General features: G+C 36.5%; 1 protein-coding gene across 3 annotated transcripts; it reads left to right on the plus strand.

The window, feature by feature from the left end:
* Positions 1 to 670: 670 nt before the first annotated feature.
* On the plus strand, positions 671 to 26,131 carry LOC306843194 (zinc finger CCCH domain-containing protein 18-like). Of its 3 annotated transcripts, none has more exons than XM_079374512.1 (19): positions 671 to 1,209; positions 2,386 to 3,272; positions 4,438 to 4,522; positions 4,865 to 5,019; positions 5,115 to 5,210; positions 5,552 to 5,709; positions 6,138 to 6,167; positions 6,264 to 6,375; positions 6,673 to 6,953; positions 18,292 to 18,477; positions 18,865 to 18,990; positions 19,141 to 19,236; positions 20,279 to 20,518; positions 22,829 to 22,945; positions 23,059 to 23,309; positions 23,712 to 23,902; positions 23,988 to 24,087; positions 24,261 to 24,357; positions 24,780 to 26,130. In XM_079374512.1, exons 2-19 carry the CDS (start codon positions 2,397 to 2,399, stop codon positions 25,003 to 25,005), a joined length of 3,423 nt encoding a protein of 1,140 aa, XP_079230638.1. In that variant the 5' UTR covers positions 671 to 1,209; positions 2,386 to 2,396; the 3' UTR covers positions 25,006 to 26,130. The 3 variants fall into 3 exon arrangements, with proteins under 3 accessions (XP_079230638.1, XP_079230639.1, XP_079230637.1); XM_079374513.1 differs by having other exon boundaries at positions 671 to 861; positions 23,991 to 24,087; XM_079374511.1 differs by having other exon boundaries at positions 688 to 861; positions 24,780 to 26,131.
* Positions 26,132 to 26,445: the final 314 nt, after the last annotated feature.

Here is a 26,445-nt window from a genome sequence, read left to right on the forward strand (position 1 = left end):
CTTAGCCTATAATATAAGTGCATATTATACACACACCTTTGTCTTCAAAAATAACACTTTTAGGAATGAAGTTCTGATTAAAGAAATCACTTAAAATTTGCGTATTATAGGAAACTGACATGGATAACTTCTGAAGATAGAGAATAAAGCGTCTCCTACCAGACATCCTTCTTGTAGTTCGGAACCAAAACAGCTCTGGTGCAGTGTCGGCTGTAAACCCCAGATGAAAAACAAAATGCACTGATATGAAGTATTTGACATGACGAGCAAATCTTGTACAGTAAATGCACTCTTACCTGTAAGTCTTCTTAACTGTTGGTCCCTTCATCACAATAGCGCCCCCTAGTGGAAGAAGTAGCCGGTGATGTCGAGTGATTTGAGGCACACTGTAGGCTGTAATTAAAGATGCATTCACAAAATGTTCTACTCCTAAATAAATGAATATTACTTTTGAGAAATGTGTATAAATGATGATAAGTTATATAATTGTATCATTTGCTCCTGTATGACCTCAGTAGGCTATATAAATATTGTCCCCGTGTGTATGCCTCAGTATATTTGTGTATTGAATATGTAATATATTTATTTTACATTGTTTTCTAATAATAATTTAATAATACTTCCTTTCTTTTACTTTGTGTATTTTATGCAACGAAAAAAAAAATCATCTGGTCGCGCTTTGATGACGTCTGGGTAATGGCCGCTCTCACTGTGTAGTGCAGGGTTTATGAATTTCTCCGGTAGAGAAAAATAAGTACCCCAGACAGATCGCTCATTATTTGAACACAGTCACCCCAAGGAGAGAGACCGGGTGACTCCCTACACTGAGACCCTGTCTCCAGAGACTCTGTGGTTTGAAAGGTGACCGAATGTGTTTTAATACGCGATGTCCGTTTGTTGTACAGTAGGGAGCGCTTTATTGTTGCATGAGATTTTAGCCAGTGTGCATCGAAGAAACATCGTGCAACGCAGTAACTCGTGAATTTAGACTTAGAAAGTAACGTATGTGTTATTTAAGCTCAAGTCTATGCGTTTAAGTGGCGCGATCGTTCGGAAAATGTCGGAAATGGTGTCGTTTTCTCGTGTGCGGGCAGGATTCGGGCCTGTTAGCCGCAACGCCATCGACGAGCTCTCCCGTTAAAGATAAAGCGGCTAGTAAGACATGTGTCGGTCTCCCTCTCATGAATCCATTGCCTTAAATCTGAGAAGGTAAACAAGTTCCAGATGATTCAATGACTGGCCTTTGTGTGGTATGGAAGAGTTTATGTTTATGAGTTTAAGTTTTGAATGCGGTTAAGCTATTTTACGTTAGCAGGCTAATATTGAGGTGTTGTTATGGAAGGACTAGTAGGTTATTCATTCGTTTTAATAGGGATTTTGTTATGAAAGTGTATTTTTAGTTTATATAAAATCACCACTGTATAATTTTCACCTAAATACCATTGGTATTAAAATTATTGTTGCTACAATAAAAACTTAGCTTTGTATAAGACACTGTCCTTCAAAAATAAAGTGTGACAAGCGTTTAACATGTAAGATATCAGCCGCAGTAAAGCTTATTTTCGGTAATTTTACAAACAGTATGACATTTTTAATATTTGAACAATGTTAACATAATTAAAAGCTGACAAGTACAAATAGTTGTAGTTTTATATTTAGCTTTAAGTCAACCCTCAGGGTTTCAGCATTGACTTTATCTTGGTATCATTTCATATATATATTCAGATGCAAAAGCTTCTAAGTGCCATCTAAAATTTTCACCTAAAATTAGCTTTTTTTTTTTCTTTTTTTTTATCAGACTCCTATGTTTAGGTTCAGTAGTTTTATTATAATGGCAATGTATAGGTCCTTTTCAATGCAATGCTCACTTTAAAATTTCAGACGGAACTTGGAGGATTTTGCATCTGAACTCTTCTCTCTCTCACACACACACACGTATATATTGTTTGTTTTGTAAATTAATATTTTTTATTAATACTTAGAATTACATTACTTAAAAAAAGATCATATGCCAAATATTAATTTACTAAATTTGTTGTAGGCAGTGTTTTAGGAAGCTGCTGGTTTTAGGATGTCAATATTTAAAATATAATTGTAAAAGCATATTTTAATGTAATAATCTGTTCTTATCTTTATGAATGTTGTGTTTTAATGTATTTGTTATTAAATATAATTAATTAATGTTAATTAAAACATTACCTGCCAAATAAGTATTTAGTAGATTTGTTATAAATGTGTTAGGTTTCCAGTAGTTTGCAAATAATGGATATTATTTTAGTAAGTGTTTTAATTATTTAGAGTGGGTCTTATGAGGTGTTAACTTAAACTTAGTTTTTTTCCCTATTCTGTACTAACTGTTTGGCTGATATTAAACATCTGCTTCAGAGTTCTTGCTAATGGATACGCCTGAGAGCCCCACCCAGTCCCCACAATCTCCTGAGGAGGAGGAGAAGGGTCTCTCTGACAACGAGCTGCTGGAGTCGCCTGAGTCCCCAGCAGAAGTAGACAAGGGAGTGTCAGACAGTGAGCTTTTGAATGATGATGAGAATGAAGTACAGGAGGGTGGAGAAGACTCAGACTTTGAGGATGGAGACAGGGTAGCAGCTGGACGAGAAGATCCTGAGGAGGTATCAGACTTGGAAGACTACAAGATGGACAGGGAGGAGAGAGAAGACGTCCACCAACAAGACCTTGGTTTGATGGTCCGAGGAAGCAGAAAGAATGCTAGCCAGTCTCCTGAGGAGGAAATCCTTGAGACGCCAAGATCACCTGATCCTGACTCGCCAGGGCCAGAACACGAGCGACCTTTCACCCCAGCAGAAGATGAGCGAGATGAGGAAGATGAGGCAACCACCAAGTCTGGCCGTGCTGAGCTTGAGGAAGAGGATGATGAGGAAGAAGAGAGGAGGAGGCGGAGGAGGGCGGCGATGGTAGTGAGTGATTTGAAAGATGAATCTTCTGTCTCCAGAGATCTGGATGAACATGAGCTGGATTATGATGAGGAGGTTCCAGAAGAGCCGAGTGCTGCTGCTCCTGAGGAGGACGAGGGAGAGAAGGGTCCCGCCGGGGAGGATGGAGAAGATGAGGAAGAGGATGATGAAGAGGAGGAGAAAAGACGGAAGAAAAAGGAAAGAAAACCAATTTTGCCCCCAGATAACAAAGACACACCGCTAAGAAAATCTGTGGACTCGAGGGAGAGAGGCAGGAGAGATTCGTTCCGTGATAAAAAGAAAGAGGAAGATGATGGAGAGATTGATGAGGGAGAGATAGATGTAAGTATGTTGAAATCATTTGTGATTAGCATATGATAATAGGAGCTGTTCAATCTCAGTTTGCCACTGCAGAGCAAATAATGACATTTCTTTTTTTTGTTTTATTTTTTGCTGATAAAACCATTGCTTTTTACCTTAGTAGTCTGTGTTTTTAATTTTATGAAATCCAAAGACATTTGTGTAATTATATTTTGCATGACGCAGAGAATTTTTTATGACCAGTCCACAACAGTAGAGGGAGCAATTGAATGCAATATCTTTTTTTTTCTAGAATTGAAATGACACAATGCTGCCAAATCAGAAAACATAATTATATTATTATATCACATGATTAACTAATTTACTGTCAACTATGTAAATAAAATATGTAGTTACACTACCATTCAAAAGTTTGTTGTCAGCAAGATTTTTAAATGTTCTTAAATGTCTGTTGTTCTCACCAAGGCTGCATTTAATTAAACATACAGTGAATACAGTAATATTGTGAAACAATATTCAAATTTAAAATAACTTTTCTATTTAAAAACATTTTGGAATGTAATTTTAAATTTTCAACATCACACAATCCTTCAGAAATCATTTTAGTATGATGATTTGCTGTTCGAGTAGAATTTGAAAACAGTTTGGCTGCTTTATATTTATTTTCTGGAAACCATGATACTTTTTTCAAGGTTTTTTTTTTTTAAGAATAGAAAGTTAGAAAGATCATTTATTTGAAATAATTTTTAAAACAATTTAGAAGTCTTTACTTTTAAGTCAATGTAATGTATCCTTGCAGAGTAAAGTATTAAAAAATCAGGTGTCATTTGTTAGCATTAGTTAACTAACATGAACAATGCATTTATTACACTATTTATTAATCTTTGCTAATGTTAGTTAATGAAAATACAGTATTTATTCATGTTAGTTCACGGTGCATTAACTAATGTTAACAAACACAACTTGTGATTTTAATAATGCGTTAGTAAATGCTGAAATTAAGATTAATAAATGCTGTAGAATGTTCGTTTACTAATGTTGTTAACTAATGAACCTTATTGTAAAATGTTACCAAAATATCTTACTGACTCCGAACTTTTACACAGTAAATCACCTACCTTTTAGTGTAGAATAAAAAAACAGTCATTAATAGGTGCTGTAGTGAGTTTTTCTGTTAATTCTTTAGGATGATGATCTTGAGGAGGGCGAGGTGAAGGACCCCATGGACAGGAAGATCAGACCCCGACCCATCTGCAGGTTTTTTATGAAAGGTAGTTCTTCATTCATGTGATTTCCTTAATAGTTTAAATCTGCTGATACAGCTTTTCTACATATCAAATGGTGTGTTTATGTAGCGATAATCTAACAACATACCTTGATGATAACATGCTTTGAAGTTTGATAAGCCTCACATTTAGTTTGTTGTTCAGCATGTCCCTAAATTACAACAGTAGGGGGAGCAATTGAGTGCAGTATCTTTTCTATGAGTAAATTTGTCTTCAGAGCACATATTCCAAAGCAGTGGATTGTTTTGATGTTGATGCTGTCATTATTTAAATTTTTTTAAACTATATATTTAAATATTACAATGGTTTCTGTCTGGTCTCTTGCAGGTAACTGCACCTGGGGCATGATCTGTAGGTTCATCCATCCAGGAGTCAATGATAAAGGCAACTACTCCCTCATCTCCAAGCCAGATCCCTTCTCTCCTAACGGAGCACCTCCTGGAGGAGGTGGACCTCACCCCCTCATGCCTGCTAACCCCTGGGTATACATCCTTTGTGATTCATTTTCTACTATTTTGTTTCTTCCTAAGTTAAAATTAAGATTTCAGTACAACATTTGAATCTTGTTTTCTTCCAGGGAGCCCCTGCCGTGGAAGAGTTGCCGCCTCCTCCACCTCCTCTAGATCCTCCGGTGGAGAGCGCCTGGGAAAGAGGCCTTAGACATGCCAAAGAGGTACGGTTATCACCACCATACCCGTTTTAAAATTGTTTTTGAGTGAACAATTGGAAAAGTTCCATTTCTAAGTATTGTTATACTGTCTATGGGTTTTTTGAGGGGAACTCATCCATTCAAATGAGTCTGTAGTGTGTTCTGCAATGGTTTTGTGATAACAAAAAAGGGTCAACTTTGTAACTGAGATAAAATGTTATGTATTTTGATACTCATGCTGCTATGCTATATACAATGCTTGCTTTACTGCGGGGAGGACTTGTTAGACAAGAAAGGTTACCAGTTAAATTTAAGAACTGAATGCCTTGATCCAACTTGTTCCAACTCCAAAAATGTTCCCTTAGGTGTTGAAGAAAGCCACCATCCGTAAAGAGCAGGAACCCGACTTTGAGGAAAAACGTTTTACCGTAACCATAGGTGAAGATGACCGCGACTTTGACAAAGAAAATGACTTCTTCAGGGAACGTGGCTATCGTATCACCAGAGAAATCAGAGATGCTGGGTACGAAACAATGACTTATCAGGAATTTAATCAGAGAGTGATCTCTTCCATTTGTTACTTTGTTTCTGCTGGGTCATGAAGTTAAAATGTGGTTGTGGGCAGTTTACATACTTAGGTAATTGTCATCGATCTAAAACTATTTTTAAAAGCATTGTTAAGTCTTATGCATATTAGTTTCTATGACCTAGTTATATTTTTAACTGTGAATTTTTGTTCTTGAGAATTTATTTGTTACACTGCAGGACCTTTTAAAATGGCAAAAAGGTGGTTAAAATGGTAAAGAAAAGTGCACAAAATGTTGATCCATTTTCAGAACCCCTTATTAATTAATGTAAATTTTATCCTAAATTATTCTTGTTTATTAAAAAAGATGGACGTAAGCTCTGACCCATACTGTAATGTTTTTCTTTTCTCTTTCGGCATTGCAGTGATATTGAGTTCAGAGATCCAAGTTATGGGTGAGTATCATAAATCAGTTTCCCTCAGGGCCCAAGAATGCACATATTAACTTGTCCTTCCCAACTGTACATTTATAACAACTATTTCTGTGGTAGTGATCCATATGGTGACCCATACTATGATTATGAGATGGAAGCGTTTTGGCGAGGAGGCCAGTATGAGAATTTCCGAGTGCAGTACACTGAGACCCCACTGCCATACTACCCTGTGAGTACATACTGATGGAGTGTACATCTGTTTTACTGTTTTGTTAACTATATTCCAAAAAGCTTTTATTAGAAAACTAAAGCGCAAAGTTACTTATGCTGGGTCTTTTAAATGTTTACAGTGTGCATGCACATAATGTCTAGGCCAAATTGTATAACGGGAATTACCTAAATGTTTATTATACAAAAATAGTTGACTGTTCAGTGCTGTATTTGATCAGAATGAAGTATTCCTGAGAGATACGTGCATGTATTTGTACTACTGAACAACTGAGATTTGTTTTATTGTTTGCTTCAGGACCGAGAGCGGGAAAGAGATCCACGCGAGCGCCACCGCGAGAGGGAACGGGAGCGTGAGAGAGACCACCGTGAACGGGAGCGCAGACAGAGAGAGCGAGAAAGAGAGAGGGAACGGGAGAAGGAGAGCCGCCGCAGGAAGGAGGAATGGGAGAGGGATCGTCTGAAACGGGACGAAAAGGAGGGACGGCCTAGAGAGCGGCCTCCCAGAGAGCCACGGGAGAAGAAGGATGAGAAGGAGAAGCCACTCAAACCACGTTCACCCACGAACATGCCACCCAGGTGAGTTTAAAGCTTCCTGCTTAACACAAGTCTCAGTCTTAGAGGGGATGCTAAGAGGTCACATACCGTCTGATATATATTGCACACTAAAATCACATATCTTGAAAAATATGGCAGTTCCAGTTTGAATGCCTAGCTGCTACGCAGTTTTGGGGGTGTTCAGGTTTTTAGTCTGTAAAGACATTTTCTTTTAAAGTCTGCTGCAGTGAATGGACTTGGAAGTGTGTGCTGCTGTTTGTGAAGTTTGTTCAGTTGGTTCTTAATTTGGAATGGAAATTCTGACCAAAAAAACTACATGCATTTCCACTAATTATTTAGGTGTTGTCTGTGCAATCATTTACAGAGACTGCTGCATTTTAAAGTGATTTAAATTCCCCTTTGTTGCATGCTGCTCTATTATAGTGATAGGATCAAATTCAGACTAAAAGCTGAAGTATACTTAGCCTTCGAAGTATAGTCCATTTGAGGTGTACGCGAATGCATGCACTCCGGAAATCTTAATCTTTGTCCAGTGTCTGCTCTATTTTTCTCCAGAAGTTATAACTGATAAAAATGTCTTTGTACACCTTTAAACTAAATTTGCTGCTGTCTCATAACCCTCTCACACAAGTGATTATCAATGTCTCCGCTGTTTTTTGTTGTTGTTGTACAGTCTCTTTAGTTTCGTTTTTCCGGGCCAGTTTTGCCACCTTGTGAAATAACTGTCTAGTGCAAAACCAAGTTAATGCGCATGTGCAGCCTCTGCGTGTACTATTCAGGTGACGACATTCAATTCAAGTTCAAATCAAATTGTGAGGTTGAGGAACTGAGAAGTAGAAATTTTAGCTATGTATCTTTTATAAAGTAAAACTAACTAAAATAAACAGAGGATAAAATGTAGAAAAATAATACTTTTAATATTTTTGTTGTTTTCACCCATTCAAAGTGAGTACACTTGCATAAGGCTCATCATTATAGTTGTATCTATTTTAGCTGTATATTGGTGTTACGTTTAAACTGTCAGTGAACATAAAATTAATTGAAAACGCATCTATGGCTGAAATTCACACTTGACTAATTCTATGTGGAAAGCACTGCAGGGTGACTGTTCTTGCGTTAGCACACTTCAAGTTGCAAATTTATCGCTCATTTCGAATTTTACGGCATTTTGGTCTTTCCTGACATTTTCACAATAGTCTTCTCTTGTTAGTATTATTTCCCTTAACAGTAATTTCTTCATTGCTGTATTCACTTGCATAACCTCAAAGACTCAGATTGCATATTTGATTATGGTCACTTTATGGGAAATTTCCAGAAGGATTGTATGTCATGGCCACACCAGTGCTGCGCTTTTAAAGTCAGCTCTCATTTTTCCAAGATAAAAAAACCCAAAAAAAACAGAGATTCGCATTTCATTAATTAAGCCAAAATCCCACACAAAATGGACAAATTTCCGGCTCACTTGTTGTTGAGTTAAATGACTTGTGTTCTCAGAATTCCACGAAAAGAGACCGTGACATGCTTGTGAATATGTCCCACGATACTTGCATGGAGTCATTTACCGAGCAGTATAGGGAGAGATTCACACCTACGTGATTTCTTTGACTTCAAAGAACTCTGTTGCGTCTCAAATTTCTAAACTTCGTGTCACACAACCAATTTCGTGTGAACAGTTAGGTCAGCTTGAAACTTGTAATAATGCACGATCATACTTTTTGCCCTTGTGACTAATCTATAAACAGAGTTTCAGTTCTACTGAGCACTTCTGATGTGGTTAGTAAAGTGCTTTGTGTTTCATTGACAATGCTGGAGACTCAATACAGCATTGTTATTTGGGACCTGTCTTCTAATGGGCAATAATGCTACCTTAGCACCACTCATATTCAATTAAATGTTATGTTAAATTACATTATATTGGCTCCAAATGGTTGTTAATGAACATAATAACTTTACCTTAGGCTAGAAAGTTGTGTATCGTGGGGTGATTGTGTATTGTATCTGGTGTGTGACCACTTTTATGCTTACTACCAGTCAAAAGTTTGGAATAATGAAAATCTTATGTTCACGAAGGCTAAAATGTGTTTTACATTTACATTGGCTTTACAATTAGTCATTTAACAAATGCTTTTATACAAAGCTACTTACAAATGAGGACAATGGAAGCAATCAGAATCAACAAAAGAGCTTTTTTTTGTTTGTTTTGTGAAATATCATTTAAAATAAGTTTTCTGTTTTAAAATGTTATTAATTCCTGTGATGGGAAAGCTGAATTTTCAGCAGCCGTTACTCCAGTCTACAGTGTCACATGATCCAGAAATAATTCTAATAATCTGATTTGGTGTTCAAGAAGCATTTCTTACAAGCATCAGTGTTCAAAATAGTTATATTGTGAATATATTGAACAATTTTTGTTCAGTAATTGTATACATTAATATATGCATATAATGAAATGGGTTTCAACTTTGATAATAAGAACTATTATTAATAACTGAGCCCCTAATCAGCATATTACAATGATTTCTGAAGTTTTATGTTGCACTCAAGAGTGAAGACTGGAGAAATAATACTGAAAATTCAGCTTTGCTATCATTTTAAATTACATTATATTACATTATAAAATATATATTTGTATATGTATTAGGGGTGGAACAATACATTTGTACCGAACCATCTCGCAATTCACCCCCAATCCAGAAGGGGGCGCCCACAGTAATGCAACGCTGTTTGATAACCGAAGCAGAAGAACAGCGAATGCCATGAGTTGCGCACTTGAAAAAAAAGCCCACTAGACAGTGACCATGTGCTGATTCTGAATGCGTCTCTCACTTAGACTGACAAAGGAGTATACTTTAAAGGCTTGCGCACTCAACTGTTTGTGAAATGGAGCTTGGTGCTCGTGTATCCTACCTCTCTCATTCGGCACAAATCCAAATATTCCATAATATTTTGATATTTGCAATGTAACGTATCTGAATGCTATACTATTATTTATTATGTAAATTATAGGCTTTGTACTTCAGTCGCGTTCCAAGGGTGACACAGAGGCGGGTTCACTGTATTTTATTTTGATAAAGTATCAACTGCGCTGTCAAGTTAGCAATGCTGGAACCGATGTGTTTTGTGTGTGTGTGTGTGTGTGTCTTTTTCTTTTCTTTTTTACAATCTATGGTGTGTGAAAGCACAAATTATTTTCCAAATAATCTGACAAATTATGTAAAAAAAATTAAAAACTATATTATTGTACTAAACTAATGATTACATTTTATTCCACATGAATTTTTCCTGTATATAATTATATTTTTTATGAAAAATACTGGTTACACCAATTGACACAAACCAGTTACACCACCTGACCATGTTGCTTCTACAGCCAAAGGCCATTGTTTGTTGAAGAAATTAACACTGAAAATCAAGCATGACTGTCAACAAGTTCAGCTGAAGTGGTTTTTTTTCTCTTTCAGTGCTAAAAAAAAAATCTGGCAACACAAAATTATCATAGTGATGAACAGTGAACTCAAGTCTCGTATTGCAATTTTAATTTTATAATGTAATTTCGTATTGTATTGTGGCATCTATTGGGGAAAAAGGGGCTCTTATATCATAGTAATTATAAAATGTCAGAAATTTAATGAATTGTATTTTACAGATGTAAATTGTAATCTTTGATTAACATTTTTATCATTTTTATTTATTTTAAAAAAAAATTTTATTTATTTATTTTATTTTTTTTGTTTGATTGTGTATTTTGCCTGACACAATTTTAGCTTAATCGGCTCAACCACCTAGAGTAAAAAACGGTTTTAAAGGTCCTTATTTGTTCTCGGTGGTATGGCTTAGCAATTATTTTATTTTATTTTATGTGTGTAATTGTGCAACATGCATCATACATTGTCAGTTTTTCAAGGTAGGACTTTTTTTTATTTAATATCCTCAAGAAACTTGTCAATGCAGTATGGAAAATAAAGCCTCTGCAACTAGAAAATGTTGCATGATTTTGGAATTACTACATTAGCTTTGCATTACCTGCATCACTGGTGAAAGTTTGATCCTTGTGCTACCTAACAAGCTGACGTAAATGATTCAGAACACTTTATTACAATCACGTGATCATGAAACAAGGGAATTTCTCGACTTGGCAAAGGAATGCAGGAAGGAAATCATTAAAGCACTGCATGAACCATTTCCCAGGTGTGGTGAACACAACCATGTGAGCTAAGATCTATGCTGTTTGCTCGCAAACAATTCTCTGTGACGTTGAGAGGTGTGTTATCACCGTTTCAGGCTTTACCTGAATGTGTTGTGTCATTGCTTTGATGTGTAAATTCAGTCTGATTAGTTTAAGGAAATTGACATTTGAAATGGCAATAATGGAATTGCAATAGCATTTCATAACTTTGCCAATGGCTGAAACTGTACCTAAATACTGCATTTGACTGATACTACACTTGAACTGATACTGGGGGGGGGGGTGTATATGTGCGCCAATATGAGCAAACCCTCAGTTCACGATAGAAGTAAATGTTTTTCGCAATCTTGATTCAAAAATCTTAAATCTTGAATAACTTATTATTAACATGTGTATTAGTGCTGTCAAATGATTAATCGCGTCCAAAATTTAAGTTTTTGTTTACATAATGTATGTGTGTACTGCGTATATTTATCTAGCCTATATATAAAGACACACATACAGCACATATTTTGAAAATATTTACATATATTTATATTCATATAAATTATATCGTATATAAATATTTAATATATAAATGTAACATTTTTCTTAAATATATATGCGTGTGTGTGTGTGTGTGTGTATATATATATATATATATATATATATATATATATATATATATGTATGTATGTATATGTATATATACATACATGCATACAAAAATACACAGTACACGCACACACTATGTAAACAAAGACTTTAATCAACAATCGATTAATTGTCGATAAGAGATGCAATCGATTAAAGCTATCAAGTATCGATTAAGCAGTTTCATTTTGGGTTGCGTGATGCTCATGCACAAAACACGTGCGGTAGCAGTGAGGTGACAAGCCTTGGTCTTTTGAGAAAATAATACACTAATGTACAAATTATGCTTTTAATATAACCCAAACTTTGAAATACAAAGTCATTCAACATGGAAAGCAATAGAAATTAAGTAAAGAATTAAGTCGTAGGATAGGAACGAATTCTTAATTCATGGCCATGAAATATTTAATTTCCGACTGTTTACCACTGTAAGAGATGCAAAAACAGTGATTGAAAGTGATTGGCAATAAAATAAACCTGAGAAATTAGAGGCTGAGATGGTGAGGATTTGGGAAAAGAAACTATAAATATTATTAAGATTGTGGAAATTCGTGACCAAGACAGAACAAAAAGCCGCATATGGCTTGATTTAAATGTATGAAGCTCGAACGGCATGAATCCAAAAGCATGGTTGCGATCTAACATTTGCCTGCTAACCAATTATTTATCTTATAAACAAAGCTTTGTACCTCACTTGTGTATACTTACATTATAATGTTTCATAAGAGCAACAGTGTGTTTTATATTTACCATTTATATTTATCATATTTACTTATTTATTTTACTGATGTGCCCTCATAATTTAATCAAAATAACTTGCAACGACATCTCTTCTCTGACGTGTTTACTGGTGCAAGAATGGGACAAACTCACTCGATTGATATCACAGCAATAGAAATGGCAATGACCCAATCAATTGCTGATGGACAAACTCAAGTCACTCAGATGTAAAAGACTATTGCAACGTCCTCATGGCAACAACATGGCAAAATCAGGCACGTTCTTCACTTAATTTTGTAATTTATGCATGTTTCATCAACTTGTGAATAATGTTTTGTACTGTGCTGTGCATTTATATTTGTCACGATTATACATGTAGTAGAATGTCTATCAGTAGTCACTTTAACACTATATATATATATATATATATATATATATATATATATATATATATATATATATACACACATACATACATACATACATACATGTATAAAGTGCTGTGAAAAGGTTTTTGCCCCTTCCTGTTTTTTATTTTTTGCATATTTGTCATACTTAAAAGATTCAGATCATCAAACAAATTTTTATATTACACTAAGATAATGCAACTAAATACAAAATGCAGTTTTTAAATGATTTCATTTAAGGGAAAAAAAGTCCAAACCTACCTGGCCCTATGTGAAAAATTAGATTAAATTTCACTAGCCAAACCCAAGCCTGATTACTGCCAGACCTGTTGAATCAAGAAATTACTTAAATAGAACCTGTCTGACAAAGTGAAGCATGCTTAAAGAGCAACACATGCCGTGATCTAAAGAAATTCAAGAACAGATGAGAAACAAAATAGTTGACATGTATCAGTCTGGAAAGGGTTATAATGCCATTTCTAAGGCTTTGGGACTGCAGCGAGCCACAGTCAGAGGCATTATCTACAAATGGAGAACAGTGGTGGTCAAAGCCATTGCTGACCAAAAAGTACACAAAGGCTCGTATCACATTTGGCAAAAAATATCTTGATTATCCCCAAGACTTTTGGGCAAATATTCTGTGGAGTGATGAGACAAAACTTTTGGGAAGGTGTGTGTCCCGTTACATCTGGCATAAAACCAACACAGATTTCCATGAAAAGAACATCATACCAGCAGTCAAACATGGTGGTGGTAGTGTGATGGTCTGGGGCTGCTTTGCAGCTTCACGACCTGGACAACTTGCCATAATTGATTGAACCATGAATTCTGCACTCTGTCAGAAAATCCTAAAGGAGAATGTCCAGATGTCAATTTGTGAGCTCAAGCGCTCCTGGGTTATGCAGCAGGACAATGATTATTGTATGCTTGATTGCAGTTGTTGCTGCAAAGGTTGGCACAACCAGTTTATAGATTTAGGGGCCAATTACTTTTTCGCATAGGGCCTGGCAGGTTTGGACAGCTTTTTTCCCTTAATAAATGAAATCATTATTTCAAAACTGCATTTTGTATTTACTTGGATTATCTTTGTGTAATATTAAAATTTGTTTGCTCTGAATCTTTTAAGTGTGACAAATTTTCAAAAAAAAAAAAAAAAGGAATGGGGCAATACTAAAAATTGTCACATGTAATTACATCAGTATCTGCTGAAAAAAAAACCCTAATTGATTTTGGCAGAACAAATAGTTCAATATACATTACAAAATGTGGCTTTAAAAGTTAATATACTGTTTATTTTCATGTTATTGAACATAAGCCTACAATTTATAATCTATTTTGTTCAAGTATTAATTGTTAATTTTTTTTTTTATTATTCCATAAAACCCCCTTTTTTAATCACAGGTCCTTTTTTTTCAAAAAGGTTTATTTTGAAGTATGCATTTGAGTGAATTTTAATTTTTTCTTTAATGGAAATGTATTTTTATGGAATCAGGATTGTCCAAAGATGTGGAGAGCCCAGAAGAGGAATTGATCCTGGTTCTCTTTTCCATTGTGTCTATGTCTGGTATATTCCTCTGTGTGGCCCCTTCATTGTTATGTATTGATCTTTTGTTCTGCTTCTCCTTAATTTGTAATATTCTGCTGCCTGTGATATTCCAGACTTCACTACAATGTCAGGGCATTTTGAAACATTAGTTGAACTGTTAGATGTCGTGCCCTTTGTGTCTTTGCTGACCTAGCAGTTATTCTACTGTACGCTGACTTTCATTGTCACATTTTGTGTACTTAGACATTTAGATGTAGAACTGGAACTATGCCAAGCCAAAAATAAAATTTAATGGGAGGTTAAAAATCAAAACAAACTTTTTTTTTTTTTTCCCTCTATTTATAGCACAGTATAGCACAATAGTTAATTATGCTGCAAAACAGGTAGAACCCTGTTTATTGTTTGTCCGCTTATGACGGGCGGCTCTTGCGATACTGGAATTGTGCTTCAGAGTCAGTTTTCATGTTGCCGTTGATTATTGCACGTCACAAAGGTGATACATTCAGAAAAAGGATGAAATGATGAAATGACAGGTATTTTGTTACCGGTTTGTTCTTTGTAAACAAGAGTTATGTCAGAAAGGGCTTGTCCATTATAAAAATAGCTGAATGTGTTCATGCAGTTAATTTTAAAACATTTAAAAAAAAAAAAATTGTTTTAATTTGCCATTTCACAAAGCCTGTGTGATCTTCCAAGCTGCTTTGTTACAGGCTGTTTTTCCTTAATGGCTGTCTTCCTGTCGGAGTCTGATTTTAGTACAGCACACCTTTATAACCTGCTCATGGAGGTGTGACTGAAAGTTACATCATCGGCTGAATTCTTCCAGGAGTCGAGTTTCAGATCATGACGGTTCCTGTGACAAGGAAAACAATGCAATGCCTTCAGTCTTAAACGGTCTTGACTTCTTTTCCGATATTCTGTGCAGAGATCAGATGTCATGATTAGAGATGGTTGAATTTTTCTGCAAGCATGAAGCATTAAACTCAAATATCTTTTCGTAATAGATTTTTTTAAATATTATTTTTAGACGTGAATAAGCGTTGTATTAATCCTTTTGTTATTACAAATGTCTCTGCATCTGCGTACTTTCCTGGAATGAATGTCAATCTTGCATTCACTTTTAAAGCTTACAGATTTTTATGAATAAATGAATGAATTATTTATTGATGCTGGAATCGATCTGTATCAGTCAGAATATAATGCAAGTGTGTAATTTTTAAAGATATTCTTGCAGTGTAGTCACATTTTGAAGTCTTAACTCGTAAGTGATTCTTGGAAAGGCCTGACACAGCTCCTAACCTCTGTTAGCTGTGGTTTGACCTGGAGCTCTTCTAAGGACCTTTCTGATTTAGCGCAACATTGATATCTATCATACTCACACTGTGAAAAATGACAACAAGGGCATCCCATCACATGAACAAGGTTAAAAGTCTGGCGTCATCCTGTTGACAGTATGCTGGTTTTGATGAGATAAACACCCCGGCTGTTTGACACATGCCCTATGGAGCGCTGATGAAATATGTAAATCTTTATGTGCGTGCTTACGTTTGTAAACATTCCAGATAATATTTTGCAGCTGTTATTTTTCTCCTGATAATGCATTTGACAAAATGCATTAAGCATGTGTAGAGCTAATAAATTAAAGTAAACACTTATTTAGCATTAAATTGATCAAATTTAACCGTAAATGCATTTATAATGTAACAAAAGATTTGTTTATAATAAATGCTGTTCTTTTTAACTTTCTGTTCATCTAGTTCTGTAATGTATAATTATTTCCAGAAAAATATTAAGTGTTTTAACATTAATAGTAGTAATAATAATAATAAGAAGAAGAAATGTTTGAGCACCAAATCAGCATATTAAAATTCTGAAGGATCATGTGACAAGGCTGGAGTAAAATTTTAATATTTCACAGTATAACAATTTTTTTCTGTGTTTTTAATCAAATAAATTTAGCCTTGGTGCAAAAATTTTACTGGCCTCAAACTTTTGAGTAATACTGTGTGCAGTAATTTTAACACATTGCTAGATAACTTTTGTAATCACATTTTCAGTTAAGAGTGAAACGGGATATTCAGGTATGACTAAACTGATAAAATACTTAAATTGTCTCCCATTTTCTGTTACTTGTATTTAAATTTTTTATTTGGGGATTTGCCATGTTACTGCTCTGCATAAATCTCTCTTCACGGAACGGTCCGCTTCCTTTTTTCCATAAAAACAGGAAATTAAAGGTGAGCTCAGATTCCACTTCTAAAAATAGTTTATAGTTGTCTGTGCTATTTTTAGGTACACTGCAATACTTGCCTGAGGTTTGTTTACTCTCTGACATCACCAAAAAGGACATTCCAAGTCCTAGGCTGGATCACGTTACTCATTAGAAGGCATACTTTAGTATAAATGATGTGGAATGCCCTGAGTTTAACTAATAGCATAATGTAATGATCTTTAATTAACCAAAGGATTAATGAGCAACTTTTTCAAAAACTCCCAAACTTGAACTTTTGTCCAAACAGCTTTGGTAAAATTAGACAAGGAATATCCAGAGAAATTAAACTTTCATATGGGACTACCGGAGGGTCAGATGGTCATGACCGTCAAGGTCTGCTCACTACATTTAATGGGCTGAAAGCCGGTGAGGAACTTTTCAGACAGTCTGATTTAGCACAACTAAAGCCATGGATATCCAGATAAAATGAACATCCACATCCATGAATATCCACAAAATTGAACATCCAATTGGGATTTTAGGAGATCCAACAATAACCAAGAATATTAAGGCATTATTTTGAAATATTATTAACAGTTCTCAATGCTTTTATGAACTGAAACACAGGGGAAATCTAGGGCTCTTCTAAGGGAAACAAACATTAATAAAGATTATAAACTAGATACCTAGTTGCCGGAAAACAACAGTTTACTTAGTCTGTCATACAGGAATTGTGTGGGAAACATGAGGTAGTTTCTCCATTTCATTCATATTACCTCTGTTTTCTGGTGTGGTGTTTGAATGGTAGCCAGCTGCTTCAAAGTTATTTAATTACTAAACGTGACCTGAGAGCACTATATTTCCTGGTGCAAATAAAGTGGGGTAAAGACAACAATGATGGTAATTTGGCGTAAAGCTAATACGTTTTATTTGAACAACAGCTGACTGAATCAGGTTTTCAAGTTTATGCAAGATCTGCTTTGTAAGAAAGTCATGCATAATTTTGGATACAAAGGCCTCTGAAGTGATTCAAATAAAGAGACATTTGACACTACTTATGAGAAGTTTGTTGGCAGGACTAGCTTCCTGATGAACAGTTGGATGACATCCAAAGTCAGTGAAGAGGATATAGTCTACTGCCTCCATATTCAATTACTTCGATACACTACAGTTCTGTCATTTCACAAAAAAATAATTCAATTTTTATCATTATAGCAACTCCTTCCTGTGAACACTTGAACACTGTAAAATCACTAACGCATGACATTTAATGTTAACATTGCTTAGTATTATGTTTACCTAATGGTGATTTGATAATGTCAGTTGGCATGCATATTTTCGGGGTTTTCTATTGTTTTTCAGGAAATTAACAGGTATATTCACGTTTAAGGAAGACTTGTGTTTCTGTTGAGTCTAGATTAAATGATGACAAATCTATGCTGACTTTACCATGTCAGTGACACAGCTTATTTGACAGTGAATGTGGAAATTCTACCTGCTAATTGTAAACATTTCGCTTTCATTAAGCGAACTGCAGATGTTAAAACTCTTTAAAGGCAATAGGTCATTGAGATGTTTGCCACGTTAAAGAAAGTCACGCTATAGTGCATTTTTTTTATTATTTTTTTCCTAAATCCCCTTGTTTTTCTTTTCAGAGGGCCAATGGAGCCACCACCTAAGAAGGAGATGGTCTCATTGCCCAAGAGGCCAGATGAATGGAAAGACCCCTGGCGCAGGTCTAAATCCCCTAGGAGAAGACATGGTCTCATGGGCTCGCCTCCCCGTGGCCGTAGACGACACAGGCCCTCCGGATCTTCAGTTTCCCTTTCCAATTCGTCTAGGTAAGATACCTGCTATGGCACTATTGAGACATTGGTGTCATTTGATAATGGAGACTTTGCCTGCTTTTTTGCAAGTTAAAGGGATAGGTCATGACAAACCCTCAATGTCATTCCAAATTGACTTTGTTTCATTTAGAACATAAAACAATATTTTGAGTAAAGTCTTTCATCGAGGTCCAGTGTTGTTTTGGACCCCATTGACTTTCATTATATGGATGGACAAAATCAGTTGAAACATTTTTGCGTTCCAAAAGAATAAAAAGTCTGAAGAAATACAGGTTTGGAACGTCAGGAGGATGAGAAAATAAATAATTTTTTATTTTTGGGTGAACTATTCCTTTAAGCTAAACGGTGATGCTTTATTTATATGTTTCTCCAATTTTCCAGGTCTTCATCCCGATCCTCATCGTTCACAGGTTCTGGCTCTTCCCATTCCCGATCTCGTTCTTCTTCAATGAGTTCCTACTCAAGTCACTCCTCTCAGCACAGCTCTTTCAGCGGAAGCCGCTCTAGGCAAGATATCACAGTTCACGACAGTATCTTGATTTGCCATGCTAATTTGCTGTAATGACTTCCAGAACATTCAGAATACTACATTTACAATTGATTGGCTTTTACTGTGACTGTTTGCTGTTACTAATAACTTTACTTTCCATTGTCTAGATCGCGATCCTTCTCTTCCTCACCCTCCCCGACCCCCTCAGCACAAAGGAACACTAATAAGAACAAAGCCGAGCAGCCTCCTGGTTCATTGAAAGGGTAAATACACACTCATGCTCTCAAAACACATTTGGTTTATACACTGCTGTTCAAAGGTTTGGGCTCAGTAAGTTTGAAGAAAGGGAGGGTGGCATTAAAATATATATCAAAATAGAAAATTATTTAAAATTGTACTAATATTTTACAATGGTACTGTTTTCACTGTATTTTTGATCAAGTAAATGCAAACATGGTGAGCATCAGACGGCACGTTTACACCTGGTTACTTTATATGTTTTTATTTATCGGATATCTATATGATTTGTTAAAATGGTTCCATTTACACTTGCCACATAAATGTGTCTCTCTGCAAAACGGATTGAAATCTGATCTTCAATTCCTGCACTATATGCATAATTAACGGTTCACGTCAACAAAAGCAACAGATATGCACTGCATTTTATTCATTATGAGCTCATTTCAAGATCGAAGACTGCAATAGGAGAGAGCATGGCATTAGCACTCATAAGATAATTGAGTCTCAATACTTTTAATGAAGATGATTTTGTGTTTAGCATCTGCGACTTACTTTCGGTTTCATTTGCGGCAGTTTGTGTGTCGGATTTCTGAAGAGATGCTCAGCCTCTCATCTGCAGTGATGCATGTAGCATTATCGCTGTCATATCTGACTATAACATGTCATATAGCCTTTAACGCTCTCACATGTTTATTATTTTAAAATGTGGTTTCATCAACCAGGTGCATTTACGCTTGTCTAGTTTCGTCTGGAATGTGTCCCAGACCACCTCCTGAAGTGGTTTGAGCGATCGTATTTTGTATATAAATTTTGAAAGCATTTCGTACGGCATTTACACAAGGTCTTTTCACGATCAGGTAGCTAACTCATCAGAGAGAATGCATGAAGTGACCAGATGGTAAAATAGCCCAGAGACTTCTTACAAAAACATTCAAAAATCTTACCAACCCCAAACTTTTGAATGACAGTGTACTAGTCTATATCAACACAAGCCTTAGTGTTTTGCCTATTTCTAGCTATAGTTGTCAGTATTGCTCTTCTCATTTACAAATTACTCATTTACAGCCTCCCATTGAAGCCTGGTGCACTGCCCCCTCCTCGCAGGGAGAAAGGACCCCCCAAAATAATGCCGAGTCCCTCGTTGCCTGAACAACCAGGAAAACCACCCAAGCCAATCACGGAGACGGGAAAACCCCCCAACCCCCGTCCAGCTGGACGACCTCCTGGACCCAGAGAGCCGAGAGAACCACCCAACATGAGAGAAGGACGCAAGAAAGAACGTCAACAGCACAACCCACCTAACAGGTACAGCACAGGTTACGTGTTCATTCTGCCACTGACACACACTATCGCTCTGTTTGTTTGTTTCACGGTCATTTACATGGATCATTCACCCAATAACGAAAATTCTGTTATTTACTCTGGTCTTTGGAAACTTTTTCACATTTATTTCTTTTGTAAAATGCAAAGGGGTTTTTTCCCTTCTCCACATGAGGTGATGATGGCTAGGGTTGTCAAGTTCCAAAACAACAAACAGCAAAACAAACAGTAATAGTGGTCTTTTTAACCAGGAGAGTTTGATGCCTGTTTGAAAATGGTTATGTTTGCAATCCCGTTTCTGCTAGTGGCATGTTAAGTTGTGAATAATGACTTAAAATGTTCTCTGTTTTCTTGAATTCTGTCTGTTTGTCACACAAAGCTTGAAATATAGAGCAGGAATCTATACTTTTCTATTTTTATTTTGAATTCGTGTTTTATATAATTTAGCTTTTTTATTGATTGATTGATTGATTTTCCATGGAATAGAATGTCAAAGGGATTTGGAATGACATGAGGGTTAGTAGTAAATAACCTTTTCTTTAAGGTTAAGGATTGCATCACCATAAGAGCTGGAGATTTTGTTTGTGGCTTGATAGTGTGCTTGTGTTTTTTTTTTTTTTTGTGGTGTTTTTTTTTTACATTTGTGTTTTGAGTGTATTTGCATATGAACCATTACCCAATGACCAGTGTTCTGTGTTTGTGTGAGTGTCTAGAAAGGCGCTTTTCAGCACAGGGAAGCAGCATGTGACAAAGTTCTGTTATCTGTAGAGGTGAGAGTGAAGTTTCACTGTGGATGTGGAATACCCTGCGTGGGTCTTCAGGAAAATCTTCTGTCCCGCTTGTTCTAATGCTTCAGAACAAAGACGCTTTTGTGGACTTATCATAGTTTTCATAACTGTCATTATGTTATTGGCATTTGGCCAGATGTTGTTGGTATTTAGGAGCACATCTGATACAGACAAACCTTTAATATTTCATATTAATATCAGTAAGTAATTTTTTTTAAGGCAATGTGGCTGGTGCTTGCCCATGCAAAACTTGTAGGTTGTTGCTCTGCGGTTGAGTATTGTGGGTGGCTGTTAGGCAGTTGTTATAACCGGTCATGTCTACAAGAATTATTTTGAAGAAAATCACCAATCAACATTATGAAGCATCATTCATTTCTGTTAAGGACATGCTATACTGAGAAGTCACCGTTGTTTGGATTTATATTTTTATGCACGCTGTCATTTTGAAATGCGAAGATCATGTAGAAACTAGTCCTGTAATGTTGTATTGGCTCTATAAGACAATAGGGCAAAGGATAAACCCTTCAACAATTTAAAAAAATAAACTCAAGACAAAAAAGGGAACACTATGTGATCATTTCAGTTGGCAAGAATTTGGGTGTGTGCTTTGCCTGTAATGTGTTCAGATTTTCTATCTGTACTTTCACTTCACTCAGCTGTCAAGGCATGTGATGTTTATTTTTCACTTTTTTTTTGGTTTGGAAAGTCTTGTATTCACCAAGGCTGCCTTAAAAATATAGAATGCAAATATTTTTTATATAAAAAGTGTGTAATATTACAATTTAAAATAACTTTTTTGGTTTTCTTTAATAATTTTTGAAAACATGATTTATTCCTGTGGTAGCAAAGCTGAAAATAAGCAGCCGTTACTCCAGTCTTCAGTGTCGCATGATCCCTCACAAATCATTCTAATATCCTTATTTGGTGCTCAAGAAACACTTCTTATCACAAGATCTTTGATGAATAGAATGTTTTAAAGAACAGCATTTATATGAAATAGAAATCTTTTGGAAGTTTGTAGTGACGTGCTATAGTGATTACTCTCTGTAGATACATTTATATTATGAAAACTGTTTTCTGTTAAAGATTTATATTGTACTGTCCACAGTTATTATTGTCAAAGGGGAACATTGGGCTGTGACTCAGAAGAACATCAAGTGTGACATGGATGCTTTGTGTGTTCTTCCCTTTGCTTTGGATTTTTCGCTTGTGGATTTGTAATACTTTGTGAAATACTTTGTGGTCTGAATGAACCTTTGAAGCTTCATTATTAGATTCATTGATTCGAAAACTGTTCAGATGGATTCAGTGAGTTGATTCAACGAAGGAATTATTAGACTGAACCTAACCTATAATCCATGAGTTTCTTAACAATTCATTGAAAGAATCAGTTCTAAAGAGTTTTTCATTCTTGAACTCCATTAATTAGTGACACTAGTTTCATCTACTGTGTATAAACCAACATTTTATGTTTCTGTTTCTCTCTTCCTGTTTGTTTCTCCGGCAGGCAAACAGTGAGTGGCAGTGTAAGTGGCAGCAGTTATTCTGGCTCCAGCTCGCGCTCAAGATCCCATTCCTCCTCCGCCTCACTCTCCCGGTCTCATTCCGGGTCCCACAAATCTAGGTGTGCAATGCACAGAGACGGACAAAAAACCAAATCTATCTTTACCTGTTTTTGGAAATTAAAAATCAAATGCAAATATCATGGTATCACAGATTGTCTGTGTGGTTTCACAGGTCTCTGTCGGTCAGTAGCGTGTCGTCTGTCTCATCCGCCTCCTCCAGCAGTAGCTCAGTCAGGAGCGCCGACTCTGATGACATGTACGCTGACCTGGCCAGCCCCGTGTCCTCCGCCAGCTCCCGATCACCCACTCCAGGCCATGCCCGCAAGGAAAGGGGCCCTCCACAGGAAAGGGGCCCTCCACAGGAAAGGGGCCCTCCACGGGAAAGGGGCCCTCCACGGGACAGGGGCCCCAACAAAGACAGAGGTACTGTGGCCTTGCCGTGTGAGACTCCAACAGGCCGTTAATATAATTTTAACATTACTCTTTTGAAGCGATGTAATTATGAACTAAAATGAAATTAAAAATCATGAACATAAATGAGGTCTCTGTGAAATAAAATATAAATATTACATGAAAAACTTTAAAATATAGAATTTCTTTTTAGAAAATATAGAAATGTCGCTTTGGAAATGGCTGCTGAGCTGTAACTGAAATCAAAATAAATCTAAACGGAAAGATATCAAAACTTGAAAGAAATAAAAATGGGAAGCACATAAACTGAATATGTAAAATGTAAAATAAAAGTAAGTTAAAACGTTAAGTACTTTAATAGTATATAAATATTACTAAAAATAACAGTGCTGTTTTGTTTGGTGTGCCTTAAAGGAAAACCGCCAAAGAAAGACGAGCCTTTCAAAGATGAGCGAAAACGAGTGGACCCCTCCGGTGTCCCTCCCAAAACCAGCTCCGGTATGCCTAGATCCGGGAACAGGGGTCACCCCATGCAGCCCCCACCTATGGGGCCTCCAGGAGGATACGGCTCTCACAAGGACATCAAACTCACACTGCTCAACAAGGTAAATGGGGGAGGTGTCGTTACGGTCATGTAGCTGCGCAGAAGTATACGATGGTTGATTGACTTCTTTATTCCTCTTTGGCTAGCAGCAAACCGACAGGGGCAATAGGAAAAGGTACTTTCCTGCCGATAAAGAGCGGCCCCCTTCGCCTCTCAGCAAGAGGATAGCACTTTCGCCTGACAGAGGTAAACAACACATCATCACATGGCACATTAACGGTCCATTAGAAAACCCCTCTAGAAAAATGGTTGTGGTTAAGCTCTTTGCTCAAAGGATGCCCGGAAGTTCAGTCAGATCTGCACCTCGATCTGCACCAGATCTCAATCACCTCAAGCTTTACTCTCTGATATCTCTGTAGGTCGAGACAGGAGGATGCCTGGTCGACCCTTGCTGTCCCCCAGAATGGACCGGCCCAAAGGACAGGGTCCTCGGCCCATGCCACCACAAGGAGAAAGGTACCCACTGCCACTTTCTTTTCAGTCACACTTTCTGAATATCCCTTCAAATATGTGGTGATTTCCCGTAGTCAATTGATACGTTCATGTAGGGAATAATGTTTGAATGAAATTTGTTGATTCGATTTGTTTACATGAGAACTATTAACTGCCCTTTTAATATGGGTCTGTTTGTATAAATAACAGATGTCTCATATTTTGTATGTTGAGTAGGGATTTATTATTAATGTAGCTTTTATTTAAAAAAAAAATAAAGTAAATAAAAATCCCCATGTTTGTTCAGCATTAGTTCCCTTTTTATGTGCATGGTGGATCAAGGTGTTTTATAACAAAAGCTTTATCTTTGTGTGACTAAGACTAGAGATTTAAAAAAATATCCCATGTTTGTAATTCACTCGATTCCTTATATTTTCTCTCTCAAGGAAGCGTCCTTTATCCCCACCACCCAAGTCTTCTGGGAAAGGTCCTGCTGCTGTGTCTGCAGGTAAACCACCTGCTCCAGGGGCTGGATCCGGTTCTGGCTCCGCTTCTAGTTCCGGATCGGGCAAACCAAGCAGCACCCTTTCTCGTCGCGAGGAGCTGCTGAAACAGTTAAAGGCTGTCGAGGATGCCATAGCCCGCAAAAGGGCCAAAATCCCTGGGAAATAATAAACCCGGTGTCATCCAACTTCTGGGACATCTGTTTTCTTGACGCCCAGTGTTTGCTAGAAATGGGAAATGGTCGCTGTTCTGAACTCTAAGGGCATAAATGTCCTAGGGAAAGGAGACTGCCGTTACATTTCTGCTTGTTTTGCCCTCAGAGAGAGGTTGTCTAGATTTTATATTGATGTGATAAAGTTGAGAAGTGGCCCTGTTCACTTGTTTGTTTTCGCAGGAAGATGGAATCTTTGCTGTAGTGTGTCTCAAAGATAAAAAAAAAAAACTACATTCAGCGCACATTTTTGCTCTTCATCCTGCCACAATCACTTCTCTCATATTGTAGTTGCTTTATCCCCACTCCTGTTATCCTGGACAAATCTGCGCATTTGCCATTGGTCCTGCTCAAAGAATCTGAAACTGCCTTTTCATAACCTTACAGCTAGGAAAGTCCACATTAACCAATGCATTTGTCTATCCACCACCATGTGTTTAGCTGTTTTTCACAATGTACAACTACAAAGTCAGGTGACAGAGTACCTGTTGCTTAAAGTGTATGATTCTAGAGAACCAATGACAGTGATGTGAAGTATTGCTTTTCCCCTAGCTTTTCAAGTGAAAACCTGCATTTTATTTGTCCCTCATTTTTAGTTGAAAGTGTGAGAGGCTGCAACGGGGACACCCAGAGATAAGGAATAATTCCGTCTTGCTTTTTGTGACAGAAAAAAAGCTTCTAAATAAACTATTTTGATAAAGATAAATCTGTTGGAATGATTCCTCTTTCATGAAAAGATCGCATCTAATGGAGGACTTTTCCACCTGTGCACATATGAAGTCTGATGCTCTACATTGTGCAACAATGCTTGTGGGTTTATTTTATTGCTTAACTGTGTTTGTTGATCCATTATCCTGCTTAGAATCAATACCTACGGCAAATTAGTGAGATCATTTATTGACAGGTTTGGAACATTATTCATCTTCCCTTGTTTGTGCTTTTATACGTCATAAGTTAAATAAGCTTCCATGACACACCCACAAGTCATTTTAAATAATTAAGCTGTCATGATTTGTACAGTTGGTGTTGTGCATTTTTGATTTTGTCAGTGTAGCTGAATATAATAAATTACATATGACTTCAAACTATTGGGTCATTGTATAAAAATTAAGTTTAGTATAAAAAAATGCAATAGTTTATTAATAAATATTAGAATGTTAAATACATTTTAGAAAGTGTAAATGTGCAGTCTGCTATGAATATGTATATGTTGATTATATTAGCATTTCTGTCAGAATGTGAGTGAAATTAATCATCACCATGTGTGATTGATAGTCAAATTCATCGGTTTCACATTCTCTGTAGAATGTATAGGATTTATGCATGATGCTTGGGGGACTCCTGGGGAGATGTTTTTCAGATTGGCTGATCTGATGATGCTGGGAAATTCACTTGGT

This window comes from Barbus barbus, assembly GCF_936440315.1.
Source record: "Barbus barbus genome assembly, chromosome: 23".
NCBI classification, from domain to species: Eukaryota; Metazoa; Chordata; class Actinopteri; order Cypriniformes; family Cyprinidae; genus Barbus; species Barbus barbus.